This window comes from Patiria miniata, unplaced genomic scaffold (assembly GCF_015706575.1).
Source record: "Patiria miniata isolate m_02_andy unplaced genomic scaffold, ASM1570657v1 HiC_scaffold_3, whole genome shotgun sequence".
NCBI classification, from domain to species: domain Eukaryota; kingdom Metazoa; phylum Echinodermata; class Asteroidea; order Valvatida; family Asterinidae; genus Patiria; species Patiria miniata.
In genome coordinates, this window is record NW_024037069.1 from 23729574 (window position 1) to 23741943 (window position 12370).

The following is a 12370-nucleotide window of genomic DNA, read 5'->3' on the forward strand; positions in this document are numbered from 1 at the left end:
GCAATTTATGGAGACGACAAATAAAGAAGTAAAATACTTTGGAGCTGAGACCAAAGTAGCGTCGACCTCTTCAAGGTAATGAAGCGAGCATGCAGTTTTGTTTTTAAGAAAATATTTTTGGAAATTTGAAAATAATTTTGTGCTTGAAAGGGACTAGAGCAGGGAAATGGAAGAACTTTTTTCCTTCTTTTTTTTTTTTGGAGGTTTATTGAAATGATTATTAGATGTAACAAAATGGAGTTGTTGGTCTGGTTTATTTTACCCCAACTTCCTAGGAATTTTTTTGCTAGGAATCTTCCCCAATCCTTCAAAATCCAACAGTGTGCAGAAAACACTCGCTCGGTCATTGCACTTGTTTACGAAATCTTGGCTTCGTATTTGTGAGGCGTTCTGGCAAAATGAGACAGAACTGGGCAGAGGTTGAAATGAGGGTTTGCAGGTGTTAAGAAAGAGAATAAAATTCTCCTTACAATATTGTTTGTTGCACTTTTATCAGACATTCTGTTGACATGTAATGGCCGTTTAAAGGGAATATACAACATTTGAAAACATCGAAAAATAAACTATCAAGATTTTACAAAATACCTTAATAGGATGTTGGTAAATGACAGTCTAAAGCATCCTGTAAAATTATGGCTCCTGGTGTGAAGTCATTTTCAAGAAAATGGTATTTTTGTATACATTTCCAACAGTGGTCGGCAGATCACCGTTGGAAAAACCGAACTATTTTTCAACTTCTGCTTCAAATTTACCATTTTTTTTTTCAATCCAAATTTTGGTTGCTATTGGTAACATGTTCATGAATGGGTGCTGGCCAGCTACACTGGTTCCCTTACCTTACAGTTTTCCGGCATCTATAAACTGATCCATTTTATCCTTAGTGGAGTCAGGGAACCAGACTACTTGAACATTTTTGTTTTTCTTGGTTTTTCCAGCATTTTTGAACACAGAACTTCAAACATGTCAGTGTAACAATATTTGACCTTTTAAACTAACCCCTCAAATAGTTCATTTCTGAAAATTACAGCAAAAGCCAATGATGTACATTCCCTTTAAAGTTCGTATTTATTAGTGGCACGACTATTATGAAACTTGGGCTGCAGATGTAGCCGCAGCCACAGCTGCAGCCGTAGCCGAAGCCAGAAACAAAGCCAGGGTTTCATAAATCTCAAAGTCTGTGAACTTGTGACATCAAGTTTCACAGTTTTGAATCTATTAAAAAAACTGTTGGATCTTTTGTTGGATTTTGTAGGATGTAGAATAGTTGGGGTCAATAGAGGGGTGCCGGTAGATGTAATAATGCTTGTTATATTGTTCCATTGTGTATATATATACCTGTATATGTCATAATGTATTGTAGATCTAGTGTAAAATGGTAGGAGTAGCGGTAAAAATCCAATCAAATTTGGGCTTAAAGTCCATTACTGTAATAATTTCACTAAAGTTAAATGCAAATCGTGGAGCGTGTCGAATGAAACAAACAAACATTGTTTATAAGTCTTTTACAGATTTGGTTTTTTATTTTCCGTATTTTTTTTCCTCAGTTTTCTTTGGAAATTTTTCTTTTACAAAGGCACATGAAGAAATAAATTATGTAATGCGATGCATGCCACATTGTATGGAGTAAATAGTGTCTCTTATTTTGAGTTCATCATCATATTTACCTGACCATTTATAACAAATTTTTAAAAAGTGCATTTGGCAAAATATAAAAATCTTTATTTATATACAATTATATTAACTGAATTCTTCAAAGATTCAAATCAGAGTTTCTTGAAGACCATAAATTCAAACAATTTTGAAGCATGAAACCACTGTACCCATTAATCATAAAATAACTTCATATAGTATCCAATACAGCCAATTTTTACCTATAAAATGTCTCAAAGACAACTCAGAGAGAAATTTTTGCCTGGTCATGATCAAGATCTCGGCATGGACTGGTATCATCAGCCCATGTCTGTAAAGAGGCCCGGAGGAACACACTCCAATTTAGGCACCGATACCAAGTTTGGCACACATTCCAAGTTGGGCACACGCCAGTCCAGGCACATAATTATGATAGAAATCGGTGTTTGAATATCATACAATCACCACATAAGTATCACTGTGTGAATGAGCAGTTAACCCTGATCAGTCTCGCATGCCAATGACATTCATTGAGACAGTAATCTCTCCCATTGCTGTTACTCATCGTCTGACTCTCCAAATGCTCATTTGCCTTTGTGCTTTCCTTTTTTCTTGGGTCCTTTTTCATCCTGCAATGAAGATGAAAAAAAAAGTAAGAGACTGAACCTCAAATATTGCCAAAAATACATTTATTTATTTCTTATTTTTTTCTTATTTTAACTGGGCAGCCCATTCAGTGGAATGCATTGGTCTCCCATGGGGCCCAGTAAAGAGAAGACAATGTGAAGAAATGACAGCTTTAGCGGAGGGAGGAGAACCCCAGAAGAATATTCTAGGGAAAACCCACAGAGTCAAGTAGGAACTGAAAACCCAATCCACATATTAGCCCAAGCAGGATTCGAACCCGGGTCACAGCAGTAGAAGGCGAGAAAAGTACGCTACGCCAACCTGACTCCCATAAAGAGCATCTCAAAACTGTATTATTCTGGAACACATATTTCCCACTTGGGAAAGCCCAAATTTTCCAACAAGGGATGTTTGCCCATGCGAATCCACCGTAACGTAGGTACAGCCTAGACCAATAGAAATAAGTCTAGGCTTTCTAGTCAAGCTGGACACAAAAGTTTCGTTTAGGGCATTATTCCTACTCGGTTACTCCCTCAGTCAGTCAGCAAAAACTTCAAAGAACCAGACAATGTCCTACCTTTTGTATAAACCCGTGTGCATCCAGGATATTACGAGCTGCGTTGTTGATGTGCTTGAAGCGATCGGGACCAAGCTGTATACCGCCGTACCAACGACTGACAACTATCAGGACATTCCTAACATCCAAGATCTAGAAAAACAATAAATAAATAAACTTACAAAAGAGTAAACAAATTTAGAGAAAATGTTGGTCCCATTCGTTTCCTAACACATTTTGATAGAATAATCTCTTGTAATGTCTTTACAAACATTCAGCATAGATTCCAGGCTTTTTTCATTAACATCCCACCTTTAATAAACTGAAGCTTTAGAATACCGTTCCATCATGAAAATAGTAAATGTCATCCCTCAGATCAGGACAAAAGGTCTCACCTTTTGTCACTTATTTGAGAACTTGCTGTTGGATGGTTTTGAAAAATTAGTTATCTTTACAAGATCAAAAATTATATTCACCTTTTGAAAACAAGTCAAAAAGGAGGCACTCATACAGTGAAATAAAAATTCCTGTCTCTTACTCTACTATGGAGCTCCACCATTATACCTAGCTCCACCCTTTGTTGAGGCTGATTAATTCTGTTCATTCCCAAATCTTGTACCTCACCTCGAGTAGATGCAGTAATCTTGGGCCAGCTGCAGCTTCACCGTCGTTATCACAGTCTTGAAGGAAGGTACCACGATCCTCACAATATATCCTGAGAAATAATGGGAGAGTGGTGTCACAGTACATCAGTAAAGTTAAATCTAGTGGTGTAATCCATCACAAGTCCAGTCACAAATAAATCACAAGTCAAGTCACAAGTAAATCACAAGTCAATTCACAAGTCCATTCACAAGTAAATCACAAGTAAATCACAAGTCAATTCACAAGTTCAGTCACAAGTAACCATGGTAACAGGGGGTAAACAACAATAGAATGTCTTTGTCACACTTCATTTGAATACCTTGCGACTAGACTTGAGGCCGCAGGATTTGTGATGGACTTGTAACAACTTGTGAATTGCGAGGACGTGTGATAGATTCAACTACAAGTTTGGAGTAGACTGCCATTGAGATAGCAACATTAGTCAAAACCTTTGGAGCAGTAACTTTGTTGTTTTTGTACAATAAACTAACTCTCACCTATAAGCCAGGATGTTGTGTGTTGCGTTGGCAATCTTCCTGTTTTGTAACAATTCCCGTCGTACCTGGGCAACCTGCCAAAACAAGTCAACTTTTTTTCTAAATTTCTTAGAACATCTTTGCAATAACAAAGCGCACGACATAGTATCCACAAAAACGTGTTGCAGAATCGATTTAGTTATGCTCTGTCAGATGAGGGTAAAAGTTTTCTTTTAAATAGGTAAAAACAATTATTTCGGTTCAGGTGCTTTTTACAGAACATGTAATAACATAGATATATTTTAATAGTTAATTTTGTTTCAATTCATCACTTACAGTGCAGAAGGCCTATAGCTCAGCTTATACAGTGCAGGGTGATTTGGGACAGTACAGGGAGTAACAAGCAGGGTGGTTTGGGGTAGTACAGGAAGCAACAGGCAGGGTGGTTTGGGGTAGTACAGAAGTAACAGGCAGGGCAGTTTGGGGCAGTACAGGGAGTAACAGGCAGGGTGATTTGGGGCAGTACAGGGAGTAACAGGCAGGGTGGTTTGGGGTAGTACAGGAAGCAACAGGCAGGGTGGTTTGGGGTAGTACAGAAGTAACAGGCAGGGCAGTTTGGGGCAGTACAGGGAGTAACAGGCAGGGCAGTTTGGGGCAGTACAGGGAGTAACAGGCAGGGCAGTTTGGGGCAGTACAGGGAGTAACAGGCAGGGTGGTTTGGGGTAGTACAGGAAGCAACAGGCAGGGTGGTTTGGGGTAGTACAGAAGTAACAGGCAGGGCAGTTTGGGGCAGTACAGGGAGTAACAGGCAGGGCAGTTTGGGGCAGTACAGGGAGTAACAGGCAGGGCAGTTTGGGGCAGTACAGGGAGTAACAGGCAGGGCAGTTTGGGGCAGTACAGGGAGTAACAGGCAGGGCAGTTTGGGGCAGTACAGGGAGTAACAGGCAGGGTGGTTTGGGGTAGTACAGAAGTAACAGGCAGGGCAGTTTGGGGCAGTACAGGGAGTAACAGGCAGGGCAGTTTGGGGCAGTACAGGGAGTAACAGGCAGGGCAGTTTGGGGCAGTACAGGGAGTAACAGGCAGGGCAGTTTGGGGCAGTACAGGGAGTAACAGGCAGGGTGATTTGGGGCAGTACAGGGAGTAACAGGCAGGGTGGTTTGGGGTGGTACAGGGAGTAACAGGCAGGGTGGTTTGGGGTAGTACAGGGAGTAACAGGCAGGGCAGTTTGGGGCAGTACAGGGAGTAACAGGCAGGGCAGTTTGGGGCAGTACAGGGAGTAACAGGCAGGGCAGTTTGGGGCAGTACAGGGAGTAACAGGTAGGGCAGTTTGGGGCAGTACAGGGAGTAACAGGCAGGGCAGTTTGGGGCAGTATAGGGAGTAACAGGCAGGGCAGTTTGGGGCAGTACAGGGAGTAACAGGCAGGGCAGTTTGGGGCAGTACAGGGAGTAACAGGTAGGGCAGTTTGGGGCGATACATGGACTAATGGGTTTAGTTTGACGATCGACCATTCTTACCTGTTGCACTGTGCTGATCGGTGCAGCCAGGTGGGCTTGGAATGTGCTACGCCGGTCTGTGATTGGCTCTCCATGCTTGATGGGGGGTATCTCACACTCGGGGGCTGATGGGAAGGCGAGTCTAGAGGCCAAGTCTGACGAGAGCGATGCATCGTCATCCTGTGAGTTGTTGGCTGTAAATGAATGGGTTTCATCAGATATCACAACAGACCCCTTGCGTACAGCGCCCTCTCTGGACAGGTCTTTGTTCCTCTGAGTGGAGACTTTGCACTTTCATTGTCACATACTGATTTTGAATAACAAAACCGTTTCTCACCGAGGCCACTGTGTGCAAGCAGTCTATGGTCAAATGTGGCTGAGTGGTGAGGGTTTGTGACTCATGATCAGAGGGTCAGGGGTTCAAATCCTGCCGTTGGCTATAATGTTGTGTCCTTGGGCAAGCCGTTTTACACCAATTTGCCACTCTCCACCCAGCAGTATAAATGGGCTCTGGCATTAGCTGGGAAAGTAACCTGCGATGGGACGGACATCCCATCCAGGGGGAATATAAATATTCTTAGTCGTTTCATGATAGGGAAACCAGAGATAAACGCCGGCCTGATGGGCCACATTGCGGGCTCAGGACTCAGTACATGTACTTCACAAGAGAAACCAATTGTAAATCGCCTGACATTTTTGTTGATCTCAGCAAAACATTTCTGCCTTTAATAAAGATTCTGTTCAGATCAAATTGTTAGTGTCTCTAACTTTTCAAATGTGACTTCAGAACCTTTGGGCATTGTATCTGATTCCACCTGTGGAGCTTCAGTAATGAACATAAATAATGATCAGCACATAAATAAATGCTTACCAACGTCTTGTCTTGTGTTCTCCGTTCTCTCCATGAGGTATTGACGAAGTCGCTCAAACATTAAGTACAGCACACACTCACCTGAATTCTCACTGGGCCGAGGAAAAATGCAGAACAAACAATGAATTTAAACAAGTATGCTTTGTTTGTTCATTCAACCAACCGGTTCTTTTCAGAACCACACATCTTCCCAAAAGAGATTTCTACATGGTACTACCACAAACCTCCACTAGTTCATATCACCAACATGCAAAGCTTCAAATCTTACTTTTGTTCATTCTTGAAAATAATCAAATCCAAAAATTTGACAACATTCTCAAAAATGGTTAAAGGACTTTTAAGTATGTTGCTCTGAACAGCAATAACGCAATAGGAAACAGTAGAGACAAAGTGGTTGAGTTTTGAGAACAATTTTCTGACCTGCAGACTTGTTCCAGACTCGCAATCACAGTCTGTCTCTCTGCATCCTTCAGCCAAGGGGCACTGAAACAACAAGAGAAAAAAAGTTTACATTTGGACATCATTATTATTGGAAGTTGATGACTTTCCATTAAAATAAAAAAATGTTCACGTATATTCCTGGGATGTCTTACTTGATCTGGTAGACTGGAGGTGCCGTGTTAGGGTATTCTGGAGGAAGGCAAATCTGAAATGAATAGATCAAAAACTTTAACTTTTACAATAATTCAAACAAAATATATTTCAAAAAATTCCAAAACAAATTCAATTGGATGGCTCTTTTACAATCAACTGACCTCCTCTCTAGACACCAATTTCAAATTCCAATTGTGGTAATAAAAGTGTGAAACGTCCTAAATCCACAGTTGGTGTCAGCAGAAAATGTCTAGCCAAGCAAAAAAAAAAGTTACCTTTTCAGTGAATCTCATATTCAGCAAACTGGATTTTGAAATGATACCACCCCCCCCTAAAAAAAATAGCAATAGGCCTACATCCCGATATCTGTTCCAATGTTGAAGTAGGCCCAGTAAAATCAGGAATTCCGGCATTTTGGCTGAAGGTCGTCAGGAAACCCAGCCACACAACCAGTGGTGTAGCAATGGGGTTGGTGCAACCAGTCTGCTTCCATGTGGCACCCTATATCATGCGAGTAGGTCTACACATTTTTACTTTGTGACAGCCATCAAGCAAATTGAAATTTGGGGGAAACCCCCATGAAGAATTCCTTGTAAAACCACTGTACACAACCTCTCAAACTTGTTGCAAACTGCATGTTCATCGTTCACGTTCAAGTTGTGACTCATCAGACTATTATAGCAACACATACGTGTACCTGTAAATTAATCTTGCAGTCTGCTGTTTTATCTGCTTCATCCTGATCGGTAATAGCGATACAATAAATGCGGTTTGCCTCGTCCACTACACACCAATCATCACCGTAAATTGCTGTCAACGCTTCAATCTCATCTGCCTTGAAAAAAATGAAAAGAAAGCAAATTCTTTTAATTTTTACGTCATGGAGAAATGATACAAATTGTGTAAATACTTGTAAATTTGTATTGACTCAATTACACACACACAAAATAAGTAGGTTTTTGATTTTTCTAGAATTAGAAGGCACCTCCCGCCAATGAGTGGTGCCTTTTAATTCTAGAAGTAGGTTTTTGAACAAAAAAATTACAGCAAAATTACATACTTTAGACTTTCTGATGACATGCGACAAATAAAATAACTGCTTTTTCAACAAAGAGTTTTTGTCACTCTTGGAAAAAATTCATATCAATGGCCCAACATTCATATTGTACAAAAAGTGGGGAATCCCCCATTGTTCCCCCCCCCCCCCAGCCCCGGGGTCTACCTGATGTACTCATGTTCCCCAATACCGATGTTCCCCGGAATCCTTAGGATTAGAGTTAGGGTTAGGCTTAGGGTTGGGGAACATCGGTATTGGGGAAGCATATGTTGGGGAACATAGGTATGCACCTCCGAATAACCTCACCTCCCCCCCCCCCCCCCCCCCCCCCCCCGCCCGTGTTCAAAAGTTTTCGAGTCACTAGTCCTACCCGGTGAGTCGATCTTCATGATAATCCATATATACGATCTCTTAAGTGATAAGCCCGATAACATTTTACCTGTCGTGTCAAATTATCTTCTTCAGCCATTGCTCAAAATTAAATCTTTTTTTTTCCACCCACGTTTACAACTCCACTGTTTATGTATAGCGCCCTCTGTTGTTGAAATTATATAATCAGAGATCGCTCTCGTGAATGATTAGCAGACCCATATTTGGTAATTTGCCCAGCGAATGAAAGATCTCAAATGGCTGAAGCGATTCCTATATTACTCTTGTAAACACAAGGATCTGAACAGGTGAGATATCTATGAAGCAACGGGAAACATTATTTTGGTTGGTTTAATTGGTTATCTATTACTTTTCATTATTTAAGGAGAGTAAGGCTTTTATCAGGTGTTGTCTGTTTCAACCGCGCGTGTTACCACAAACACACGAGAAAAAATGTGCGAATTTTCGGTAGATTTGTATCGGGATTACACACCTTGTCCTAGCCCGACTGCGTCTGGCCGTACAGTACTATCGCAAGCTCTGTAGTACGGCCAGACGCCCGATGCTTCCACAGAGACTGAATTTTGTTGGCCGCCGATGTAGCGATTTTGCTACATCTTTCGATCGCGATTATCTTTTCATCCAGGACACAAATTTCCAAAGTTAAGGTTCGTAGTCGTAGAGCAACTCATGCCTTTTCGAAAAAAACGTTGTTTGGTCTCAATATTTTCATCCATCTGGCCACAAGACGAATTTCAGTCATCAGATTCCACAAATATCGTCCCCCATGCGATCCCCCATGCGATTTCAAAATGGCGGCCGCGCTGTAATGTATGCAATATGCAGGCGCGCCCGCGCAAACTCATGAATATGCATAATTAGTCTGTGACGTATGACCGTACGGCCCCGCTGCACGCACGTCCAAAAAACACGAGGTCATACGTCACAGACTAATTATGCATATTCATGAGTTTGCGCGGGCGCGCCTGCATATTGCATACATTACAGCGCGGCCGCCATTTTGAAATCGCATGGGGGATCGCATGGGGGACGATATTTGTGGAATCTGATGACTGAAATTCGTCTTGTGGCCAGATGGATGAAAATATTGAGACCAAACAACGTTTTTTTCGAAAAGGCATGAGTTGCTCTACGACTACGAACCTTAACTTTGGAAATTTGTGTCCTGGATGAAAAGATAATCGCGATCGAAAGATGTAGCAAAATCGCTACATCGGCGGCCAACAAAATTCAGTCTCTGTGGAAGCATCGGGCGTCTGGCCGTACTACAGAGCTTGCGATAGTACTGTACGGCCAGACGCAGTCGGGCTAACCTTGTCCTAGCCCCATAAATGTGGCCTATTTACTGGACTGCCTCCGTAAACATAGGCCACACATCCACATGTACAAAAAACGTGTCGACTTTGCCAAATTTTTATTATCACATTTAGGCTTAGTTTGTAGTTTATTTTTGCTTTAGAAGCATACTCACGCTCTTTATAGGCTAATCAGAAAGTGCTGCCTTTTTCAGATGCATATTTTTTGTGAAATTTCCAGATTCATTTTTACACGTTTGCGTATCAAAATTTCAACATGAAATTTCACAAAAATTAGACATCTGAAAAAGGCAGCACTTTCTGACTAGCCTATAAAGAGGGTGAGTATGCTTCTAAAGCAAAGAAATCCTACAAACTAAGCCTAAATGTGAAAATCTAAATTTGGCAAAGTCGACACGTTTTTTGTACATGTGGATGTGTGGCCTATGTTTACGGAGGCAGTCCAGTAAATAGGCCACATTTATGGGGTTAACCTTGTCCTTGCTACAGCCAGCAATAACACCAACTGTATGTTGTAAATGATTACTTAGTTCTATACATGCGTGTGCCTTTTCTACGACTACATGTATCACTTTTAGGGTCGCCATAACATGGAGTAAGGAATTGACTATTCCTCCCTCCATGCCGTAACATATGGCATTTTAAATTCTGCGTTGATAAAGTCCGAGTAACTTGGACCCAACTTAAAGCCTTTTTTTAACATTTGTTTCAGACATGGTCTATCGCCAGACATGCCAGACCACGTCCGAATATTAAAAAAGGTGATAAGTTGGGTCCAAGTTACTCGGACTAGCGTTGATACACGAATAATAGGTTTTGCACAGAGTAGTACCGGTACTTCTTTCTCTCACTAAAATCTCTAAACAAAAAAATACGGACCAACGGACCAACAATTTTTTGAGAAATCAGAGTTTTACTCATATTTTCACAAATGTTGGATTTTCAACCAGACGAATGTTGCACTGATACAGCAAACACTTGTAGCAGACCCGCCATCTTTTCCCATTGCTGGCCGCCTGCATGCAGTGACATTGGCCTGTCCGACCATTCTTAAGTAAAGAGGGGAGATTATATTCTTTTCAGTGCGTGCCAGCGATAGTGATAACACTATTGCATGTGTGCTGAAAAGAAGATAATCCCTTGCAAGAATCTGTGATGAGTCAACACTTTCCATTGTCACTGATTTTAAATAATAAAACCTGGCCTCTAATCTTCCAAGCATGTCTTTGATTTTGTTTTTACGTATTTTTTCAGTGCCACGATAGGAGTCAGGGGCATCATTTCCTAAAAAACTTAAGACCGGAGAGATTCTAGACAATGTTGGAGGGCGTAGGAGTGGTAGGGACAGGGTCCCTTGCAAGAATCCTGATTCCAACCTTCCAGGCCGTTGGGATTAGGATCGTGGCGCTGTGGGGTCCCACTCTGGAGAAAGCTGCGGAGCTAGCGAGGATGTTCAACATCTCCTTCCACACAGACCAGATCGATAACGTTCTTCTGAACCCGGAAGTGGATCTTGTCTGCATCAACACCCCACCTCATCTCCATGCCCAAGTTGCCTCGAAGGCTCTGGGCATCGGCAAGCACGTGCTCTGCGAACGACCCGCCGGGCTGAACAAGAACGATGCTCATAAGATGGTGACAGCTGCCCAGTATTACCCATCCCTGATGTCCATCATGAACCATTGCCTGCGATTCTTGCCCGCGTTTATTCGCCTCAAGCGCATGATCCAAGATGGCGAGGTCGGGGAAGTCTTCTTGTGCGACGTCAAAGTGACGTGTGGGTCCCTCCTCCGTGATAAATACAACTGGATGTGCGATGAGAACATGGGAGGTGGTGTCTTGAACACCTTCGGCTCCCATCTCATTGATATCATCACTTTCATTACAGGACAGAAGGCGGTCCGTGTTCGGGGCATGTTGAAGACGTTTGTACGACAGACGGATAAGATCAACGGAATCCGACACATCACAAGCGATGACTTCTGCTCCTTTCAGATGGAGCTCAGCCGCCAAGTCTGCGTCTCTGTGACCCTCAACACCCACGTCCCAGGCCAGTTCAAGCAAGAGATCCTCGTGGTGGGGTCAGAAGGTCGTCTGACCCTCCGAGAGGCAGATCTTTACGGCCAAGTAGGTGGGATGAGTCGGGAACAGCTACTAATGGCAGACATCCAGCACATCACGGAGCGACAGAAGCAAGGCATCCCCACCAATCAGGTCCCGTTGCCGTATCTCAAAGGCATGCTGAAGCTCATCGACGCCTTGAAGGAATCCTTTGAGAGGAAGAAGGAGCGGTTGAGCTGGGAGCAGGAACCCGTCGCCCTGGCAGCAAACTTTGAAGATGCGGAGTATGTTCAAGCCGTGTTGGATGCGATCCGTGAATCGAATCGCTCTGGTGCATGGGAACCCGTTAATTTGTCCAATGATGGAGACTCGTACAAATTCTTCCCTTGAGAAGCACATTTTTTTTATCTTCTGAAATCTGAGACAAGTGTCGTGTGTATTAAGGCCCCCCAGAAAAATAGTTCTGCTTCCGGTTACCCTACCCAACCCTATTTTGACAGCCCCTACTCTAATTTTTTTTTTGGGGGGGGGGGAAATGAGGGGGGAAAAAGTCATCAGTTATTACTGTTTACCCTTGACTACACGCAGACACCGCCATATGATCATACACAAAAAAAATGCCCCCCAAAAAAATTTCTCTACCTATCTACCCTA

General features: G+C 42.5%; 2 protein-coding genes across 3 annotated transcripts; one reads left to right on the forward strand and one right to left on the reverse strand.

Annotated features, from left to right (window-relative positions):
* Nucleotides 1-1498: 1498 nt before the first annotated feature.
* Nucleotides 1499-8498, reverse strand: LOC119738793 (protein IMPACT-like). Its single transcript, XM_038213754.1, has 10 exons — nt 8389-8498; nt 7590-7727; nt 6892-6944; nt 6719-6781; nt 6299-6390; nt 5449-5621; nt 3955-4028; nt 3437-3527; nt 2834-2965; nt 1499-2258 (listed from the first exon to the last, which is right to left on the reverse strand). Exons 1-10 carry the CDS (start codon nt 8416-8418, stop codon nt 2214-2216), a joined length of 891 nt encoding a protein of 296 aa, XP_038069682.1. The 5' UTR covers nt 8419-8498; the 3' UTR covers nt 1499-2213.
* Nucleotides 8499-8540: 42 nt separating this feature from the next.
* Nucleotides 8541-12163, forward strand: LOC119738792 (glucose-fructose oxidoreductase domain-containing protein 2-like). Of its 2 annotated transcripts, none has more exons than XM_038213753.1 (2): nt 8541-8626; nt 10910-12163. In XM_038213753.1, the coding sequence occupies exon 2, from the start codon at nt 10973-10975 to the stop codon at nt 12104-12106; it is 1134 nt and encodes a 377-aa protein (XP_038069681.1). In that variant the 5' UTR covers nt 8541-8626; nt 10910-10972; the 3' UTR covers nt 12107-12163. The 2 variants fall into 2 exon arrangements, with proteins under 2 accessions (XP_038069681.1, XP_038069680.1); XM_038213752.1 differs by having other exon boundaries at nt 8612-8663.
* The last annotated feature ends 207 nt before the right edge of the window (nt 12164-12370 follow it).

Excerpts from the sequence above, each read along its gene's own strand:
- LOC119738793 (XM_038213754.1), bottom strand. The coding sequence starts at position 8,418 with ATGGCTGAAGAAGATAATTTGACACGACAG. Across the intron at positions 6,391-6,718 it reads AGTCTGGAACAAGTCTGCAG|TGAGAATTCAGGTGAGTGTG; the intron begins GTCAGAAAATTG and ends TCCTCGGCCCAG. Across the intron at positions 5,622-6,298 it reads GAACACAAGACAAGACGTTG|CCAACAACTCACAGGATGAC; the intron begins GTAAGCATTTAT and ends ATTCATTTACAG.
- LOC119738792 (XM_038213753.1), top strand. The coding sequence starts at position 10,973 with ATGTTGGAGGGCGTAGGAGTGGTAGGGACAGGGTCCCTTGCAAGAATC.